This window comes from Hemicordylus capensis, chromosome 5 (assembly GCF_027244095.1).
Source record: "Hemicordylus capensis ecotype Gifberg chromosome 5, rHemCap1.1.pri, whole genome shotgun sequence".
Lineage (NCBI taxonomy): Eukaryota > Metazoa > Chordata > Lepidosauria > Squamata > Cordylidae > Hemicordylus > Hemicordylus capensis.
Window position 1 is genome coordinate 65,761,021 of NC_069661.1, and position 22,691 is coordinate 65,783,711.

Below are 22,691 nucleotides of genomic sequence, written 5' to 3' on the forward strand. Positions count from 1 at the left end.
TCTAGGCACTCTGAGGATTACTCTCAATAATTTAGTTTGAATGATCTCAGTCTCCTTATGCTTGATGTAAATTTGCAGTTGCGCGTCATATACAATTTGGGCCAAGAGTTTGGCCTCAAACAGCTTTAAAGCAGCAGACACCAATTCTTCACTTTGAAGAATCTTTTATGGTAAAAGTGGGACCGCATCGGTAACATTTGTCACCTGACACGGTACTTTTACGGTCAGGTTTGTCACCCGGCAGGGGCTATACAAAGAATGTTAGATCTCATGGCCTCCACAACAGTCATGTTACAGACAGCCAGGCTGCACATGCGACTGCTACAGCGCTGGTTTCTCGATGTCTTTCGACTGGCGAGAGACCACAATTCTAGAGTATTGCGGATCCCAGCTCAGGTACGCAATATTTGATTTGGTGGATGAATGTTTGGAACCTGGGACAGTTAATGCCATTTCAAAGACCTCCTCCGCAGGTCCAAGTGACGACAGATGCCTCAGAAAGTGGTTGGGGGAGGCACATGTTCAAGATCTTCACTTGAATGGCCACTGGTCCAGGGAGGAGTCCCTCCACCATATAAACTATCTAGAGCTTCTGGCCGCCTTCAAGGCCTTAAAAGGTTTCCTACCGGAAGTGGAAGGTCATCATGTACAAATAATTACAGACAATACCACCACCAAGGCCTATATCAACAGACAAGGAGGCACCAGATCTCGGTCCTTAGTAGCTTTGTTGCTCGACCTCTGGCATTGGGCCTTGGGTCATCACATAGCCCTTTTCTCCATTCACATCAAGGGTGTAGACAATGCCCTGGCAGACTCCCTAAGCTGCATAAGCAACACATCTCACGAATGGAGATTGGACTCAGACGTCCTACATATCATCTTCAGATGCTGGCGGTTCCCCGACGTCGACCTTTTTGCAAGTGAGGACAACTGACGGTGCCGACACTTTTACTCCAGAGCAGGAGAGGGAAACGGATCAGAAGGAGATGCCTTCATGACCACCTGGTCCGAGAAGTTTCTATATCTGTTTCCTCCGATTCCTCTTCTTCTGTGAGTGTTCCAGAAACTGGACCTGGACTCAGCAGATTGCATTCTTATAGCTCCTTGGTGGCCACATCGTCCATGGTTCCCTCGTCTCTGGGACCTCTCAAAGAGCCTGTTCATATGACTTCCCCTCCTACCATCGCTGTTGTCTCTGCAGGGGGGTCAGATTCTCCATCCAGACATGCGAACATTGCGCCTGACGACATGGAGAATCCGGCCGTCTGGTCACCGGAATTGACAGAGGTGTTGGAGGCTAGCAGGAAGCCGTCTACAATGAAGTCATATGCTGCGAAATGGAGGCGTTTTACAGAATTTGCAGCCTTGCGAAATTAACTGGACCCGACGTGCACAAGTCTAACAGTAGTTCTGGCTTATCTTTTAGAACTAAAAAAGCCGGGTCTGTCTGTGTCCTCAGTTAGAGTACATTTAGCTGCCATCTCAGCCTACCGGGAGAAAGGGGCCTGTAGCCACTCATTGTTTACTTTGAGGGAAGTTAAGCAATTCTTAAAGGGGCTAGCTCACATGCACCTTGATATGCCCCTGATTACACCTTTCTGGGACTTACAGTGTGTGCTTAGGGCACTAAGCACACACTGTAATGTGTTCAAACGGTAAACCGTTTGAACCGATGGCGACCTGTGACTTAAAACTGCTAACCCTTAAGACGGTCTTCCTTGTCGCTATCACATCAGCAAGGAGGGTGGGGGAGCTACAGGCATTACGATGTGATCCTCCTTTCCTATTGTTTCAAAAGGAGAAGGTTGTGTTTTGAGTCGGTGTATGGTTTCTGCCCAAGGTTGTGTCTTCCTTTCATAGGTCTCAGACAATTTCCTTACCTATATTCTTCCCTGATCCGTCCAATGACAGAACGTAAGTGGCATTCACTGGATGTCAGAAGGGCTCTAGCCTATTATGTTGATAGGACCAGGCCTTTCAGGACCTCTCTGTCCTTGTTTGTAACCTGCGGAGAGCTCCATAAGGGACATAGGGCTTCCTCACAATCAATCTCTTCATGGATTGTACAAACCATAAAATTGGCTTAGCAGGTGGCTGGACGGACTCCCCCGAGTTTGCTATGTGCTCATTCTACCAGAGCAATAGCTACGTCCACTGCATTTGACAGAGGCCTCCCTCTGGAATCAATTTGTCAGGCACCTACTTGGGCGTCACCCTTATCCTTCATAAGGCATTATGCCTTGGATGTTAGAACTCGTAAGGATGCTTCTTTTGGTAAATCAGTCTTGCAGGCTGTATTTGATTAACTCCCTTGTGTTTATATTATTCTGTATTTCCATTGTTGTATGATTAATATTATACTAAGGTTCAATAAAGCTGTGTTTCTTTCAACAATGTACCTACCTTTTTCCTCTTGCTGGCCAGCATATTTTCAAGTAAACACAAAAGGTCATGGGCTCTGCCCCTCCTCTGTAGTTATAGCTTGCTATGCGCCCATCTGTGTGATGGACAGAGACCAGTCTGAAGAACTGCAGGTTACTTACCTGTAACTGGAGTTCTTCATGTGGTCATCTGTCCAATCACATACCTGCCCAGCCTGCCCCACTGCAGAGCTGGATTTGGCTATCTATGGAAGTGAGGAGCAGGGAGAGGGTCCCATGACCTAGGTGTACAGTGGGTGGGGCCTAGCCACTTATACTAAGCATGAAGAAATAAAGCTTTTAGCTTGTGAAGTTTCTGTTCCGGATGCTTCTCGCACTGCATGAAAGCTCATCTGTATGACTGGACAGATGACCACATGAAGAACTCCAATTACAGGTAAGCAACCTGCAGTTCTTTTCAGGCCAATTGATGTGGGACACCATATGGGACTATAAACAATGATGGTCAAAATACTGATTTTTGCTCCCCCCCGCCACACTTGAAGTTCGCAGTTGGGCAAAAGCAGTTAGTCATTGTGCATTTCCTGAACCCTAGACACCACAAGCAATGGTTCAATATTTTTTTCTGTCACAAGCAAGTGACAGTAACTTATAGTTTATTGGGATCTCTCTCTAGAATGTTCCTCATTCATATACCCATATATCTGTCTTCTCTTCTGGAACTGCTTTGCTAGCATGGGAATGAAAAGTACTGTTGGAAAATAACGATGGTATGTCTGGGGGAACTGTGACCTTTCATCTCGAAAATAGTTCCCTGTCCTTTCCTTCCTGTTTAGAACTGTAGTGGGACAAGGTCTTTGTAGCATCTGCCAGTAGACTAAACTTACCTGCCCTCTCTCTCACATTTGCAATCACTACCTGGCATACAGCTACAGAGTTAATTCCATCCATTGCTCTCCATTTGCCAGCTTCCTACCAACTATCCCCTATAAACTGGGTTCCCTAATTACCATTATTTCTATGTTCTAAGAACTGAAGCTATCACCACACACTGGGTGTTCTTCACACAGGGCTTTTAGCTGGGATCTAAATATGGTGATATGGAATGGAGCGTGTGCATTCACACATCGGCCAGATTTACCCTGAAGTCCTTGTGAGCACTTCACAGACTCAGATTTTTCACTGCATTTTAGATTGGAGCCCTATTTCTATCCAGGATTTTTTTTTAAATCCACTTTTTGTGTTGTATTTTGCGGGGCAACTTCAAACTTGCAGTAAAGCCTCGCAGTAAATTTGCAGTTAAACCTGTGTGATAAAAAGGCCCTGGCCATATCTTGTGCAGTGTTAAGAGGGTGGAGCCAATCTGCCTTTGATGCTGTGGCCTTTCGGAGAACATGCCTCTACCACCTGCTGCTGCAAGTTTGAAGCCATTTTGGGTATTTTACAAGAGTGCGAATACTGTCCATGGTATCCTCAAAAGTCTCTCTCCTGCCTTTCAAAATGTATCCTCTTTACAAGCTGTACATGTGGATACACATACACAGGATAAAAACTATTTTTAACTGGGGAAAACCCTTGGGCCTTTCCTTGGTTTCCCCCCTGAGATATGAAACACTTGAATAAATGAACTACTCTGTCGTCATCTCTTTTTAAAAATATGAATCAAAACACAGTCCCTTGCTGAGTGCTGTTTCACTTGATTTTATGCAAATAATTGTAAAGACATTCCAGCGACTAGAACTGGAACAAAATTGGCAGGCAAAAGCACACTTTTTTTTTTAAAGTCACACAGCTTTAGAACAGCCAAATGAATAGCTCTGTACAAGTCAGGAAAAAGACCCTTTTATTTCCTGGAGTAGAGAGGACAAAGGCAGGGTTGAGTGTAGTACTGTCACAGCCATTTTATAGTGTCCAAGAGTGATCCTTGAATATAGGTAGTTCTCGATTTAAAAATAAAAATTACTGGTAGAGTCCTTACTCTCTGTCTCCCCAACTTCAGAGGTATGGCTGAAAGAGACAGAAAACCATGCCTTTCCAATTGCTGCACCGAAGCTTTGGCACTCTCTCTTCTGGAAACCCATCTAGTCTCCACTTTACAAGGCTTCAGTCAAGTAAGCCTTTGGGTTTCAGCAGTTGTTTTGTGATTTCTGTTTTGATATATGTGTTGCTCTGTGTTTGCTGCTTGGATATTCATTGTTCGTGTGGGTATCAATGTACCATTATTTGACTATTTTATGGTGACTGATGTATGGTTTGTTGGTGGCCCTTTTGGCAGCCTAAAAAAAATTGCACCGTCCCCCATAAATGTTGGAGAATGGCTCCTTCAGGTGGCATTTATTTATTTATTTATTTATTTATTTATTTATTTGCGTATATCCTGCTTTTCCTCCGAGGAGCTCAGAGGTTATTTTTATCCTCACAACAACCCCGTGAGGTAGGTTAGGCTGAGAGATACATGATTGGCTCAGAGTCACCCAGTGAGTTCCATGGTTGAACGGGGATTTGAACTCAGGTCTTCCCGGTCCTAGTCCAACACTCTAACCACTACACTATGCTGGCTTGAATGTCTGTCAGGGCTGGGATTGTAATATGGCAATAAAGCCCCAAACCGCTGTAGTTTTAAACTGCTTACAGGCCAGCAATGGCCTTAAGAGGAACCCCTTGTGGGTGTGCTCTCTTTTATTGATAATCTTGTGGGATGATGTTGTCTCAGTTAATAAACTGCCAGCTGTATTTTGTATCAACTGATGCTTCTGGGAAAGTAGCCCGAAGTACAACACATTACAGTACAGGTAGCCCTCAACTTAGCCCTCAGAATTAAAATGCATTTAAGGCATTTGCTAATTGCTACCTTGCTTTGGCTTTACAACACTCACTGTGGATGGGGAGGCTCTGTGAAATGGCTGCTGGTGTGTGGGCTAGAGGAGGATGAGGTGGCAAGGGCAGTCCAGGCTCACATTTGACATTGAGACTGGCAGTCATGGTGGCAGCTGCGACTGCATCTGAGGCTATGGAGCGAGTGGCTGATTCCTCTGTCCAAGAGGCTCCTGCTGCTGCTTCCATACCTCTTCCTCCTCTAGGCTGAAGTGCTGTGCTGTGATGGAGTGAGGAGCCCATTCCCAGCCCACCGGCTGCTCCCTGCCCACCTTCCTTCCTTCCCAGGAGGACAAGAAGATGGAGGTGAGCTACACAGTTGCCTCTGTTGCCTCTGGAAAGTCAGCGAGAGCCAGCAAGGGACGGTGAAGGGAGTGGTTGGCACAACGGCAGGCAACTTCAGATTCAGATTCTCCATCATCAACTGCAGGTCTGTGACTGAAGGGGCTGAATAACCACCGCCGCAGATTTAAAAAGGCAGTTCTGTGGGTAGGTGGCGTATCTGGATTCTGCGACAGTATGTTGGCCCTTAGCCATGCCATTGCCCACTCCAGGCACTGGTTCAGTACTTCCAGTGAAGGTAAAGTGTGCCGTCGAGTCGGTGTCAACTCCTGGTGACCACACAGCCCTGGGGTTGTCTTTGGTAGAATATAGACCTTAATTGGATGAAAAGCTGGATGTCGTTGGCATACTGATGGAACCTCTTTCCTTTCCAAATCTCTGTCTGGGTGGCCTCTGTTCAAGGCAGTTGAGATCGCCCCCTCCCTCGAGGAGGCAGTAATTACTGTCTAGACTCAGGAATCCTGTCCTACAAAATGTTCAGCGCCACGAAGGGACGGGAGTCAAGCAAAAGAGCCAGCCCCACTCTCCACCAACTAGCTTGTCTGCTTCCTCTAGCGGTAGCACCTGGAATTCTATTCAGCAGAATGAGGCACCGGACTGGACACATTGCTAGACAATGCTGCTGGGTTAGTAGTGTTGAGGCTGAAAGGGGTATGAGAAGAGGTGTCTGGAAATACTTAGTAAATAAGTTACAAGCACCTGCTGAGGGTTCCTCCACATGAACCCTCAGCTCTGAAGAGGACAAAAGGCCTTGGACTGCTGGAGGGCACTGTGAGGACACAATAGTGGTAGAGAATAATATAATAATAATAATAATAATAATAATTCGATTTCTATACCGCCCTTCCAAAAATGGCCCAGGGTGGTTTACAAAGAGAAATAACAAACAAATAAGATGGCTCCCTGTCCCCAAAGGGCTCACATTCTAAAAAGAAACATAAGACACAGACCAGCAACAGTCACTGGAGGTACTGTGCTGGGGGTGGATAGGGCCAGTTACTCTCCCCCTGCTAAATAAAGAGAATCACCACGGTAAAAGGTGCCTCTTAGCTGTTAATACTGCAGGTCCTGAGGAAGGACTGATAAAACTGAGAAATTAGACAAAAGAAAGGAGAATGAATAACGAAGGGGAGGGGACTAAAAATCCCTGGGAGCACGGCTGAGACTTTGCTCATTAAAGCCAGGAGTAGGTGTTCACTGTACCTCTCCCCACCCCAATTTTATATCAGTTTAAGGGCTGGAGATGTTATGAATCCTATGGACACATAATCAGACCACCTGCGGGCAAGAGAAGTACCAGCAGACTCAGGGTAACCTGCAGATACATCAGTTTAACAAAATTCTGAAGGACAGTTGCACCAATGTAATTCAATTGAGCAGAACATTTGCATACTCAGAGAGTTAACAGAAAACCACATAGGAGGAGCTAAAGGAATTCAGTGCCAAAGAGGGGGGATGAGTGCTTGAACAAAAAGAGTGAGGGATTTCTCAGCTTGAAGAATACACCCTCAAGACAGTCTCAATCCCTTCTTCTTCTGAGGGTCAAAGATGTATAGAACTTTCATGATGCTTAAAGCACAGGCAACACATGTACACCAGGTATATATGGCAATGTTTTGATGTGGGTCATTTTGAGAACTGTAAAGTGACTGTAGCCAATTAGGAAGAATGCTACAATTTATTCATACTTGGTGTCTTTTAAAATGCAGAATGGGGTTGGTATGGAGCAGACAGAAGTATTCTGCCACTTCTCCAAGAACTGTTTCTCAAGTATATTAGTGGTTGCTAAGCTAAAGTTTTTCTTGGCAGTCTTTCATTGATTTGTGCATGTATTTGTTTTTGCTTCAAAGCTCAGTAAGAAGAAATGAATGGCATGTTCATAAACCAGTAACCTCACTGGGGCAAAGTGGGTATACCTGCAAGTGATTTGTGCCAGGTCACTTTAGTTCAAAATCCAATTACTTTCCACACAATCTGACCCGTGAACCTGTTGTGCCCAAGTAGTCAGATTTAAGAGTATTCTAGCCCTAGTGAATGGAATATGACACATCAGATTAAGTCCATCTCTTTTGGTTCAAGGGACAAAAACTAAGGGCCAGTTAAACTTCAGCAGCAATTTGGCCACCTGCCACAACACTGTAATAACAAGCAGAGCAGTATAATATGGAAGGCAATGACAACTTCCAGTGCCAGCACTGTCTGGAAATAATCACCGGCCTTTCCTATGTTATGATCTTTCTGAGTTCAAGTCTTCCCAGACTAGTGTAGTAAGCAACCCAGAGGGAGAAGCAGCATTTGTGCATTCCTATTGATGGTAGTTTTTTGGTGAAAGTAAGAGCTCTTCTTCAGCATCATCTTTCTGAAATATCCCCATAAGGACTATACTAATAACAAGAGTAGAATCTCCCACCAGCCCACCATGGGGCAATAGCTCAAAATGCTTATCATGCAGAAGGCTCCAGGTTCAATTCCTGGCATCTCCAGAGAGGATGGAGAAAATTTCCTGTCCAGAGAACTGCTGCCAGTCAGAGTAGACAGTAAGGAACTAGATCATGCAGTGGTCTGACTCAGTAGTAGATGGTCGTTTCCTAGGTTCCTACAAAAGATAAGATTAGCACAACTGTCCTGCTATAGCATGGCTCCAGTCCCTATCTCTTATAATTAAGAGAGAATTGTGGGGCAGTAAGCCATGCCACAGCAGAAAATGTGTTGTAGTCTCTTTGGACCTTTAAGAGAAAACAAAAGTTCTCCATCTTTTGGAAAGGGGGATGCAGAGTCTGTACCTGCAATCTGATTATGCACACTTGCTTCCAAAGAGGTTCCAGAGTCTAACTCCCGAATAAACATGCATAGGAGGCCCCCGCTGAACGATTAACAAGCCTATGGACATTTGTGTGGAAATAAATCCCAGTGAATACGGTGGAAATGGTCGCTAAGTAAACATGCCCAGAATTGGGCTGCGATTGAAGTCTTAGTTTGCCTTTAGTTGCGAGCGTGGGGTGCCCTACTCTTCTGCCTGGCGTCGTGGTGAATCGTTTTCACGTGAGTGCAAAAGTCTGCGGGAGGTGGTGGTAGCCATTCCGGATTAATGAATCCAGAAGTGATGTTACCTCGGGAACTGCGATAAAATTCCGATCCTAGCTTCATTCAACGATATATGAGGCTCGAAGTCAGTGTGGAATAACAGCCAGCTAGTTCGTTCTCCTCTGTTGACTTTGAAGAAGCACCGGAGGGAAAAGAGAGGAAGATTCGCAGATGGACCACCCATCTGGGGGTGTGTTTTTTTAAAAAGCATTTCCGGCAGCAAGTGAAATCTGCATTTATTTAAGTGAAGCAGCAGCCTCTCAATTGCATCTCCGTCCGCAGCGAAGGCAGGCAAGGGAAGGGCAAGGCCTGCCTGACTCCTCCCCTTTTGGCTTAGTAGTCGCCAGACCCGGCTAGCAGGCAAACGCGCCTTTTCGTGCCGTGGGCGATCAAAACAGTGAAAGCGAAGAAGAAGAACCCGCCAGGCGAGCTGGCTTTCTTTCTAGCTGCTTCCGCCACGAACACTTAGGTGATCCAACTAAGCTTTGCAAAACTTGATCAAAGCGATCCGTGGAAGACACTTGGGAAGACTCGGAATCCGGTAGCCGCATCACTGACGGTAGATATACAATGGGGCTTACTGTTGAGTAAATGGGTAGGATTGCGCTGGTATCTTTTGGTTTTGAGTTTTTTGCGGGGCAGTTCTTGTTCTGCTCTCTCCTGATACGTTTACAGGTTTAAGCCGTTATTCTATCATTTTCTCAAGTGATTTAAAACAACAACTGTCCCTTTATTTGCAATTCGAATGCAAAAGGTCCATTGGCTAGCATAAAATAGTTATTTTAAATTTGGTTTTTAAAATTGACATTTTTTAAAAAATCCAAGTTTTAAAATTGTTTTGTACCACATTTTGTATTTTTCTTTTTTTCTGTTTGGTGTGTGTTGCAATTTGATGCATTTTATGTTTTTATTAGATGTCTTAATGTTCTGTTGTGTGCCACCCAGATAGTTTGTTATGGGGCAACTAACCAATAAAGATTATTAATTATTAGAATGTTTTTAAATGTGCTCCTAGTGTCAAGCACTCATGCACAAATAGTGCAACAGATACTCAAAGGTATTTTTTGTGCTGTATATGAAAATACTCATAGAATTTGATTCTTGGCAAAACTGGGCGGGCAGTAAGCAGTCTTCAAATCCTAAAAGTTAAGATCTTCCCCTGGGACACCACCTTCTGTTTAGAACTTGTTGCCATATTTAACCTGCACTACACCAGGTTTATGCAGTGGCCATTCAGGTTCTTGGATTTGCTCCAACAATCTCCCAGTCCCATTAAAGATGCACTGTTAAGGATGTTCGGATGGCAGATTCCCTTCCAGTACACAACTGAGTCCTGAGTGAGCGTGTGTGTGTGTGTATGAGAGAGAGAGCGAGAGAGAGAGCGCACAGGAGGACAAATCTGTTGCGACTAATATTGTGGTGGTTGTGTTTGTTTTGGACGCTATTACTCTTCTCTGAGTCCTACAAATGTCCCAGGCTAACATTTGGATCATCACAATTGCCATTTGGCTTGTGGGGATGGGTGATACAGAATCAATATGCAGGACATCCCAAAAGCCTCTGTCATAAAAGAACGTTCTTCACATAATAGCCAGCTTTGACTTGCAAATAATTAAAAAATGTAGCTATTAATACTCCCATCCTCCTAAGGCTGAAGTGATGAGTATGTAGGACTGTGTTTACACAATCACAAGGATCCTGGTTAATAAGTTAATCAGGATTAGTGAGTCCAGCAGAGTTGATTGTGTGAATGCAGAATTTCAGAGCAATCTAAATCAAACCACTCCAGTTAACCAGCATTTAGCAGGATAGATAATTAGGATTAACACATATTTTCAGACAATATTACTTGACTTTGCTCCACAAATTTTGCGCTTATTAGCATTATCAGTTTCCTTCCTTTGCTGATCATGCATATGCTTCCTGCCACAAAGTTTAGAAGTGTAGTTTAGAAAAAAAAACAGTGATTATGCAACATCAGTGGCAATGTTTTATATTGGTTTATTATATGCCATACTTCCTTACAGGGTAGTATGTGAGATCATTGGTCATGGCAACATCTTTTTATATTGTGCATAAGATAGAACTCAGGTGATAGTGCACGTGATGATGGCAGACCTGTATGTACCTTCAGAGGTGGGCTTTCCCAATTGTATGTAAAGCAGTGGATGGGGTGCAATTTTAGAACATAGCAATAGCAATAGCAATAGCACTTACATTTATATACCGCTCTATAGCCGGAGCTCTCTAAGCGGTTTACAATGATTAGCATATTGCCCCCAACATTCTGGGTACTCATTTTACCGACCTCGGAAGGATGGAAGGCTGAGTCAACCTTGAGCCCCTGGTCAGGATCGAACTTGTAACCTTCTGGTTACAGGGCGGCAGTTTTACCACTGCGCCACCAGGGGCACCAGGAACATAGGAAGCTGCCATATACTGAGTCAGACCCTTGGTCCATCTAGCTCAGTATTGTCTACACAGACTGGCAGTGGCTTCTCCAAGGTTGCAGGCAGGAGACCCATTTTTTTAACCACCACCCCGCCCCCAGCTGAGCTCCGGTCTCTTTGGGCTGCGGGGGTGGGGGGAGGCGTGCGTGGAACCGCCGCTGCCACCTCCCATCCTCCTCCCGCTCCGTCTGCCAGAAGTCTCATGAGATCTGCATCTGGAACTGGAGGAGGAGGAGGCCCAGCTGGGGGGAAGGGGAGGGAGGAGGAGGCAGCGACCCAGCTGGGGAGAAGGGGAAATGGGGCAATGCTTCCTGGCCAGAGAGAGGGGGAAATGGGCAGCTGGGCAGTTGGGCGGTGGTGGTGGGTGCAGTAGAGACTGCATGCCTGCCAGAATCTGCTGCATGGGGGCCTGAGGGTTGGTGCGCATGTGAACACCTTAGAGGGAACAGTGACCATGACCCCAAGATATCTCTCCTGATCAGTTACTGACAGCTCTGACCCTATCAATGTATATGTAAAGTTGGGGTTTTTTTTGCCCCAATATTCAGCACTTTAAACTTGAACCACATTTGCCATTGTGTTACCCACTCACCCAGATTGGAGAGATCCTTTTGAAGCTCCTCGCAATCTGTTTTGGATTTCATTACCCTAAAGTTTAGTGTCATCTTCCAATTTGGCCACTTCACTGTTTACCCCAACTTCTAGATCATTGAACAAGTTAAAAAGCACTGGTCCGAGTACAGATCCCTGGGGAACCTCACTTTTTACTTCTCTCCATTATGAAAGTTGTCCATTTATTCCGACCCTCTGTTTCCTGTCCTTCAACCAGTTACCAATCCACATATAACCCTGTCCGCCTACCCATGCCTGCTAAGTTCACTAAGTTTACTTAGCAGGGCCTTTGGTGAGGAACTTTGTCAAAAGCTTTTTGGAAGTCCAAGTATACTATGTTAACAGCATCAGTTTTATCCACATGCCTGTTGACACTCTCAAAGAACTCCTTTTGGCACCCCTCCTGCCACCCTGGTCAGCATCAGACTGAAAGTGGCTGGTTTGCGTGCATGTGCATGACGTGCGCATATGCAACGGCCACTTCTGGTCTGACACTGACTGGGCAAGAGGGTAGGCTGCTGCCCAACACCAGCGATTTTGCAGACAGTACTGGTGGGGGAAATGCGGTGTGAGGGGGGGTAAGAACATCCTCCCTGCTCCTTGAAGGTACCCCTGCCTCTGCTGAACCAGCCATCTGCCAGTTCATGCACATCCCTACTCCACTGCATATCCAGATAGGACTGGGAGCAACTCCTGCCTATAACCTTGGGGAGTCTCTGCCAGTCGGTGTAGATAATACTGAACTCGATGGACCAGTGGTCTGACTCATTATAAGGCAGCTTCTTGTAAGAGGACATTTAAACTCAGTTTTCCGTTCCACATACGATGCCAGTGAATTTTGATCATGACCAAACTGCTGCTTAATAATAACAAAGAGCAGATTCCTTCTCAAGGCACTGCTGCCATGCAGTTGACTTAGGAAGTCATGTGCCTGGGGACATTCCTAGTACAAACATCTGGAATGAATCAAGATCTTGGCCTCTGTGTGAATAGGAAACTGGAGGCTCTGGTAGGAAACAAAGGAGTGGGACTTTCCCTTCTATTTGCCACAATATTCGGCCAATTAAGAGCACTGCAGGAGCATAGCAGAGAGAAAACTGGATGGCTTGGAAAATTACTCTTGTGGATAGCATGTTAGGTGTGGACTTGAGATCGGAGTTCAAATTTTTGTTTAGCCATAATTTCAAGATGCAATCTTCAGCAAATAATTTGGGTCCCCATCTCTAGAGTAGTGATCTGTGTGCTGGTGAGTGTGAGAATGAGCAAGATTAGAATTCTAGTGGGGAAGAGAAATTCCTGTTAATTTCTGACATTGATGCACATGTGGAAGGTAACTTGGCTGCCTATGAACCTGCATCTGCATGTGTCTTCTACTATACAAGTGTTTGTATTTTATATCCCAAATGTCCATTTATAAGATTTCTATAGCCTAAAATCAATGAGTTAGCCTTCTTTTGGTTTTGTTTCCGAAATAAAAGAAATCATGGTGATCTGATCCAATCAAGAACAACTTTGCTGTCAGACTCACTCAAAATAGCCAAAGAGTAGCTGAAATATGATACGTACTTGCAAGGTATGAGGATTAGGAGCCAGCGTGGTGTAGTGGTTAGAGTGCTGGACTAGGACCGGGGAGACCCGAGTTCAAATCCCCATTCAGCCATGAAACTAGCTGGGTGACTCTGGGCCAGTCATTTCTCTCTCAGCCTAACCTACTTCACAGGGTTGTTGTGAAAGAGAAACTCAAGTATGTAGTACACCGCTCTGGGCTCCTTGGAGGAAGAGCTATATAAGAAGAGGGATATAAATGTAATAATAATAATAATAATAATGAGGAGAAATCAGACAATTAGTCACTTCTGTGCCTATGAGAGACACATTCTTTCTTTCATTCTTTCATTAAAATATTTTAAATATTGATATTAAATATTGATATTTTAATATCAACATAGAGTTGTTCTTTACATGCTTAACTTTTTTGTTATTGTATTAGAGCCACACTACATGTGACCCTTTGTGGTCACTACGTTAAATTTACAGTACATTAGACCCATTGTGAATTTCTCTGGCTTTAACCAGGAAGTGGATTGGAAGTGAGCCTTTTATATGCAAACACAGTAATGGGAGCTCTGATCCAGTTTGAAATTAAAGTGTGCATTTGCACAGGGGTAATTCTATATATTGATAACATAACCAAATTTATAATCCAGGTTTTAGGGGGTCCCCAGCAAACTGTATTCCATTGCCCTCTTTTTACCCCGGTGATGCTCAGGAGAGTCCCTCAGCCACCATCACATAAAGGCTGTGGCCACAGAGGTGGCCTCAGGGCTCAGGAGTGGGCCCAGGGGAGAGGAGGTGCTTAGCAGTGCCAACCCCTGATACTGGCCTGCTTACAAGTGTGATGCAAGTTGAATATGTGCATTGTCTTGTACATTTTTCTTGTTCCAAATACTACTCTCCCCACCTCTGCCAGATTTCATTCTTCATATATATATAAAACACACAAATCAATCTTTCTTTCTTTCTTTATTTATTTATTTATTTTACATTTATATCCTGCTCTTCCTCCAAGGAGCCCAGAGCAGTGTACTACATACTTAAGTTTCTCCTCACAACAACCCTGTGAAGTAGGTTAGGCTGAGAGAGAAGTGACTGGCCCAGAGTCACCCAGCTAGTATCATGGCTGAATGGGGATTTGAACTCGGGTCTCCCCAGTCCTAGTCCAGCACTTTAACCACTACACCGTGCAGGCTTATTAGGGTATTTGACCTGCATAAAGTAGATTACATTAAAACAGCATTTGGGCAGCAGTAACACACATACAGAACACTTAATTACCAGAACATACCTTAATTAGGGCAGTCGATTTACTCATGACCATAACCATCCAAACCTTTTTGCATCCCTTGTTGGTTGAGGGTTTTTAAGATCCTCCCAAGTTTTTGCAAGTTATTGTTGTAGCACCTGATAGACTGTTGACTAAGTTCCTATTCACTCTTCAGTAAGACAACTTTTTAGGTAATCTAAAAGTATTACTCATGGTATTAAACATAGAGATCCTGTTTATCATTTATATATTGCCTGAGGTGGTGTGGCTGCTTCTGTGATGCTCTGGATATAATGTTGCACATGATGGTTGGGGTGAATTGTGTGGTTCTGAATAGAGATGTGAAGGTCTTGGTGAAAACTTGGGTGGGGGGAGAAACTCTTTTCCCACCCACCCCTGGAAAATACCTAGTTTTCCCCCAGGCTTTCGCATCTCTAGTCCTGAACCATCTTAGCAACTCTCACGTATTTAGAGTATGGCTTCATATGATTTATATTTCCACAAACTGTCCAGACCATATGGCATAACATGTAGGCCTTGCTTCCCAATCCCCTGAGAAATGACATACATTTTATTGCTTGCTTTAAATTTTCAAGCTCATGGCAAAATGTTTACTTTTAAGACATTGGACTGCATCCAGATGTTCCCTTCTTCTGATGGAAGTGCTCCTTTCTCCAAAGGAAAAGAGCCTTTGGATCCAACCCTGTTAGGTCTAGACTCAGGGATGCCCACTGCGCCTGTTTATTCATAGTCACTGATGTTGATGTGCCTCTTCTTCAGAAGAGGCACATCCTCTTCAGTAACTCGGTTGTATCTATGCAGTGGGAGTGACTGCCTGACTGAGCCAATCACACTTAAGCAGCAGAACTGCCCACTCTGAAAAATCTTTTATTTTAAATAAAACCTCAAGTTTTTTGTGAAAGCACAGAGTCTGATGGATGGATTGAGCAAGAAAACAAACTTGAAACAACCCCCAGAGGAAACTGGGGGAAAAGGCATAGCCAGAACAGTGACCATATAGCCACTGTGACATAGCAGAAAGCCTCTGTATGCTCTATGCATGAGGGAAGGTAAAATTTGTGTTTAACGAATCCTTCAATACATTTCTCGTGGCACACTATTTTGCCCTTCCAATACGCAATTTTGTAATCACGGATGTGGACATTGCCTAAGTAGCCGGGCAGTGTCCATGCAGGTGGATGCCAACCACATTGTCCAAAGTAATGTGCTCAAAAAATAGTTAGGAAGTTCTCAATAATCCAGGAAGCTGGCTGGTTTTACCCCCTTAAGTAAATATGCAAAGAGAATCATAAGTCCTATTCACACGTTATGGTGAATACACATACTGCCTGTGTACAGTGTACACACAGTTGTTCACACATTATGTTCAGTGCATGTACAGTAGTAGTCTTCCTGTTAGTACCATGCATTTGTGGAGGACTGCACCCAAGACCTGGGTCCCAGGTTCACTTTTAAAGTGAACACACATTCAACCATTCACACTCCAAAAAACAGGTGCATGTGTACCCAACACCTGTACGCCTGTACAACATAATGTTTGAGTAGGGCTATAGTCTACCTTGTAATAGAGACCAATGCTGCAGTCGAGAACAAGCCAAGTCTTACATGTGATAGAAGTCAGGGGTGCAAGTATTTCTGCACATTGCACATGGACCTGAAGGTATGTATTTATTTATATAAAATATATTTTTATCTCCCCCATCCCAGCACACTGCTGCTCAGGGCGGCTTACAGTAAATGAATAAAAATATTAAACCAAAATAAAAGACAACAAAACACAACAAATACTCATCAAACACAATAGAAGTCAAAAGCAGATACTATAAGACATACACAGGGTAGAACTGCAGCGTGAAGGTGGACAGAAAGCACTCCACTCCACACCCAGCTCGCAGATAATCATTTCCCCCTCCTCCTACCTTGCTTGTAGAATTCTCATGATGCCCAAGCGGAAGTGGGCATGGCTCCCAACCCTATACCTGCTTGTGAGAACAGCCCATGTGATAAATTGTTGAACTAACTAGTGAAGCTGGTCTATTTTGAAATGCCAACTGTTTTTATATTTGAAGAAATAACCTATCTTATGTTTCTGCTTCTTTAGAGCTGTAAGAAAATCATCATGCTTAAGCCAGACTGGAGCCTTTGGTTTCTCTCTGTTGTCAGAGCTGTGAGTCTTTTCCCACCAAAGACCACTCCATCTTGTGATGCCACTCATTTTTGCTCCTATTCTTCCATGAGTTTACATGCAATTCCTTCTGGTCTAATGGATGATGTCACAGGGCTGGACCTGGCCTCCAACAGGATAGAGCAAGTCAGGGAAATGGATCTGAAGTTTGCTGTCAATCTTATAACTCTTTTGCTCCAGTTTAACCAAATCCGGACAATTGATGAGAATGCCTTTCGTTTTCTTGTAAAGCTGGAACACTTGGATTTATCAAACAACAACCTGACCCACATGTTACCTGCTTGGTTCAGACACCTTTCTTCCTTGCAACAGTTAAACCTAAAAGGTAACTACTACACACAACTGGGGGAAACCACCCTATTTTCTGATCTGCAAAAGCTGAAGTATCTGCACTTGGGAAATGACTTCTTCTCCACTCTACGGAAGCAGGACTTGACTGGAATTTCACATCTTGAGACACTAGAGATTGAAGGACAACACCTCAACCAATATGACCAAGGAGCTCTAGACTCAATTAAGCACATAAATCACATTATTTTAAATGTTTCCTCCATTGGGACTTTACTTATGATTATATTCGATGTTAGAACATCTGTGGAGTGTTTGGAAGTGCAAAATATTAAAAACTCTGACGTTCTAAAGTTTGACCAACCTGTTCCATTCAATCAACATGATTTCATATCAGCACACAAAATTATCTTAAGAAACATTGAACTTTCAGATATGGCTTTTTTAAAGATCGCACGCGTCATTGCCATTATGAGTCAGCTGCAGGAGCTGGAGCTAGAAGATATCGTCTTTCATGGTAATGGGTATCTACCTGATATTAAAAATTATGCCTATCCATCCCTAAAAATAATCACAATAAGAAATCTAAGAAATAATCAGTTTTATTCATTTTCAGATCTTTCAACTGTGCGGTCTCTTGTAGGGAACATTGTCAAACTTACAGTAGAAAATACGCAAGTGTATCTGGTGCCCTGTGAATTAGCATCCTCTTTTTCTTCACTGCAGTATCTTGATCTCAGTGTGAATTTACTGCAGGATTTTGCTTTGAGGTATTCACTATGTGCAAACGGCTGGCCTAAACTTAAGACTTTAAACATTAGCCGAAATTCTTTGCAATCTTTTAAAACAGTTGTGGAAAGTGTAGCTAATCTAATAACACTAACGAGCCTGGATATCAGCCAGCATGACTTCATGCACATGCCAGAACTATGTGAGTGGCCAGCAAATCTGACATACTTAAACATCTCTGGCTGCAAACTAGACATGCTGACAGCTTGCATCCCTCAGACTCTCAAAGTGCTGGATGTGAGCAGTAATGACCTGGCAGAGTTTAGGCTGAGCCTGCCACAGCTACAGGAGCTTTACCTCACAAGCAACAAGTTAAAAACCCTACCGGATGCTACCTTCATTCCTTATCTTAGAGTTCTGACGATTAGAGAAAATACTGTAATGGACTTCACTGAGCAGCAACTTGCAAACTTTGCAGAAATGGAGGCATTGGATGCACGTTTCAACAGTTTCACCTGCCAGTGTGTCTTTCTCTCTTTCATTCAGTCTCATCAAAGAATACCTAATATTTTGGTTGGTTGGCCTGAAAACTACATCTGTGACCGTCCACCTTCTGTAAAGGGGAAGCAAGTTAACATTGCCAAGTTAACACTGACTGAATGCCACAGGTCTTTGGTGGTGTCCTTAATCTGTATCCTGATGTTACTGTCAATACTGGCAGGGGTCATTCTCTGCTACAAGCTTCATGGCATCTGGTATATCCAGATGACCTGGGCCTGGCTTCAAGCAAAACGCAAGCCCCAGAGAGCTCCCAACAAAGAAATCTGCTATGATGCTTTCGTTTCCTACAGTGAGCATGACTCTGAATGGGTGGAAAGTGTAATGGTGCAGGAGCTAGAGCAAGCTAACCCCCCATTTAAACTCTGCCTTCATAAAAGGGATTTTATCCCTGGCAAATGGATTGTGGACAACATCATTGACTCCATTGAGAAGAGCTGCAAAACTCTGTTTGTGCTGTCAGAACACTTTGTGCAGAGTGAGTGGTGCAAGTACGAGTTGGATTTCTCTCACTTCCGGCTTTTTGATGAGAATAACGATGCAGTGATTTTGATCCTTCTGGAGCCCATTCCAGAGAAAACACTTCCCAAAAGGTTTTGTAAACTCCGGAAGCTAATGAATACAAAAACCTACCTTGAATGGCCAAGGGATGAAGATCAACAGCAAATATTTTGGTTTAATTTGAAAGTGGCACTCAAATCCTAGGAGCCATGTCACATACTTGACTGGTTCTGGTAGAACCAGCTTCAAGGCTATTGGTCCCCTGTAATGAAAAGTATATGTTAGGAATAGACCACCTGCACTCTAGGCCCAGACCATCAGGTTGTGATGATCTTCGATCGTAATAAACTGAATTGAATTGTTTCCATCAGGCGCCTGCTATGGCTACTAGACAACATGCAGACTAACGAAGTGCCAGGCTATATGAGATTTGTTGCTACTTCTGAGTTCCCGACTAATGCAGCACCAGTGCTTGTGGGGATGTGAATTTAGATCTCCCATCCCCCAGAAGCCCATTGTGCCACCTAAAAATATGTCCCTGAGGACTGCACAACAGCCCCTTAAGGACATGTATTTGGGCAGTGCAGAGCACTTCTGGGGAAAGGGGTAAGTCTTGAACCAATACACTGCCCTTCCTCTGCAGTGTGAGCAGCAATAAAAGGAGCCAAGGGACTGGCAAAATAGATGACTAGCTAAGGTACATATAGGGAGAATGCTGGCAGAGCCTCTCTTCTGGTTTACACTGGAGAGAAAGGGAGCTCTTTGTGCCTTGGGTAGCAAAGGAGTGGGAAAGCCAATCTTGCTGGTCCTTTAGCTTTGCTCATTAATATTACACACACAGAGGTACTACTACTATGAATATTTATATACTGCTTTTCGACAAAAGTTCTCAAAGTGGAATGAATGAGGTGGTTCCCTGTCTCAAAAGGGCTCAAAGACTAAAAAGAAACCTAAGACAGACCCCAGCAACAGCCACTGGAGGGATGCTGTTCTGGAGATGGATAGAGATGGTTGCTCTTTCCATGCTAAATATAAGCGAATCATCACTTTAAAGTGTAATTCTTTCCTCAGTCAACAGGGGTCTAGATGAGTCATTTTGCAGGTGTCTAGAATCTCATTTTGGCTACTGACTGGTGACAGTATAGTTCACAGTAATTACTTTGGATGTCAGTGTATAATAAATGTAGAATCTGTACACTCCACTGCAGAATCTCTGATGTACACATGAAGGTTCAGCAAAAGCAGGGGCTTTCTCATTGGGAATGTTCACAGTGTGTTTGCCACATTTATTACTGGGAGCACTAGGCTGTCAGGATGCTGCTGCAGTTCAGTGTCCACTACTTACGCACTGATCAATGCCATCCTATCTTACTGTGTGAATGAAGTATTTACTGGCAACAATCTGTCATTAAAAAAAAAAAATTAAGAAAATTTCCACGAAATGTAAAAATGGATCTGGCTGTCAGCCAATCATTCTGAATTGGCATTAACAGATGCTGAATTGCAAGCCAGTTAAGCTAAAGAAGCTAGATTTGTTCGACCTAGTTGCTGTATTCTTACTTCTGCGAGTGGGAAAGCAGGCAGGGGGATTTTGATTGCAAAATGGCAAAGGCTTGTTCACCCCTCTCCAGGGCCATTGCTGCAATAAAAATCCACAACACACTCACTTTCCCAAGGACATTGATTGGAGAGAATTTTATTGTAAATGTACTGTTTTGTGAAATATATTAAACTGATTTTCATCTCAGTAGATGTTCTTTTTCTCCCTGGGGGAAACTTACGTTGTGCTTCTGCTGTCCCAGGATGATCAAAAGGTAATTTTTGCTTATGGTTTGCATATTACCTGAGCTAGGACCTGATGCAGAACATGAGTACTGAGGCTAGGCCTTAAATCTTAATATAAGTAGTAAGTATTTTCTGACCAATACTCTCACTGTAATCTCAGCCTCAGTTAGGGCGGGGTGGTGGGAATCAACTTTTTGCAGGGGCTACATCATTTGGAGAGAAACACTTTGGAAGATAGCTTCAGCTGCATAGACTCCTTGTGTATATTCTAGTGAACAGATAAAGCTGGGATTCAGGTACACCCTTCTGCCACAAAGGGCCATATTGCTTTGCTTAAGCGTGTCTTCTTAAGGGTGTGGCCCTTAAGAGGTGCAGTTCCCTGAGCATTTTGGAGCTTGAGTGGCCATGGAAAGCCCTTAACAAAAAGGTTAAACTGACAGGACTTTTTGTTAATGGAATATGATTACCAATTGAGAAGGCTATACTTAACAACTCTCTGATCAGGTACACTTGAAACTGAAAGTGAGAAACTCAATGGGGAAAAGAAAAGGAAGAAATATGATGATCAATAAGGAATGACACACCATTTAGAATTAATTCTATCACTGTGGGTTGTACCCATGAAAATTTTGATAACTTTCTGCCAGGCCATTCACAAATCTCATTTTGGTAGGGACTGGTCCTTGCTGCTCATACACATTAGATGTTGCCATTCACAGTGGTGGATTAATGGAGAGGAAGAGTAGGCATTTGCCTACAGCAGCAAAATTTGAGGAGCAGCAAATTTTGCTCCTCTTCAAATTTTGCCACCCTTCTCTGTGGGCAGCAGTGGCTGCAGCAAGGGTAGATAGGCAAGGAGAAAGTCCCCCCCCCTTTACCTTATATTTTAAAAAGGCCAAAAAGGAAAGAAAAAAAGGCTGGTCTGGTGGTAGCAAGCATGGCTTGTCCCCGTAGCTAAGCAGGGTCTGCCCTGGTTGCACATGAAAGGGATACTAGAAGTGTGAACACTGTAAGATATTACCCTCAGGGGATGGAGCTGCTCTGGGAAGAGCAGAAGGTTTCAAGTTCCCTCCCTGGCTTCTCCAAGATAGGGCTGAGAGAGATTCCTGCCTGCAACCTTGGAGAAGCCGCTGCCAGTCTGTGTAGACAATACTGGGCTAGATATACCAATGGTCTGACTCAGTATATGGCAGCTTCCTATGTTGTTCCTAAGGTAAAAGGGTGGCAAAAGCCTTTTTGCCTATGGGCAGCAAAAAGCTTAATCTGCCCCTGGCCATTCAGAGTCTAACCACAGGTTTCTCCCCCTAGTATGGTCTACTCTGGCAGACTGCATCTCACTGGGAAATCAGGAAGGACACTTGGGAAGTATCCATTGCACAATGATAGCATTAAGAGTGTGCTGTTTGAAGAAAATTGGTGCACTCTGGTTTATTTTAAATTTTTGCACTTGCTCTGATGAACTGTTCTCTCTTAATAGTTTGCTTACTTAATTGTGCTTTTCGTCCAGAATTTTCAAAATTATCAAATTATTATTATGAAATTATTATTTCAAAAACCTTTGTTGTCTGCAGATTGTCAATGAATTCTCAATTGACTGAATTCAGCTGACTGAAAAAAAATTGCCTACCCTGCCCTTAATTATCCTGATTAAAATTGCTCCTCTGAAACTACTATTTGCTCTGTGAGATAAAATGTAAAGCTGGCCATATGACAGGCAGGCAGAAAGACCCAGGATTAGCACAAAGGGGGAGGAACAACAGTAATTTTAGTAGAAGGAAAAGATGGGGGAAATACAGGGAACTTTTTTTTAAAGTAACCTAGCACATCAACCTAACCCCAACCACCATACATACAACAATCCTTTAATTTTGGGAATCTCTACTACTGTGGGAGTGGGATGTGCCTACTTAATGCACTGTTGTTGAGATAATACACACTCCCCAAACAATCGGCTTCAGGGGCATTTCAAAACCTAACAGAATCAGAGGCATCATTTTTCACTCAAAAGAGGCATGAGCCAGAGTGGTGTAGTGGTTAGAGTGCTGGACTAGGAC

General features: G+C 43.7%; 1 protein-coding gene across 1 annotated transcript; it reads left to right on the top strand.

The window, feature by feature from the left end:
• The first annotated feature begins 8,971 nt into the window (after nt 1–8,971).
• TLR2 (toll like receptor 2) lies at nt 8,972–20,599 on the top strand. Its single transcript, XM_053258120.1, has 2 exons — nt 8,972–9,243; nt 16,693–20,599. The coding sequence occupies exon 2, from the start codon at nt 16,711–16,713 to the stop codon at nt 19,054–19,056; it is 2,346 nt and encodes a 781-aa protein (XP_053114095.1). The 5' UTR covers nt 8,972–9,243; nt 16,693–16,710; the 3' UTR covers nt 19,057–20,599.
• Nucleotides 20,600–22,691: the final 2,092 nt, after the last annotated feature.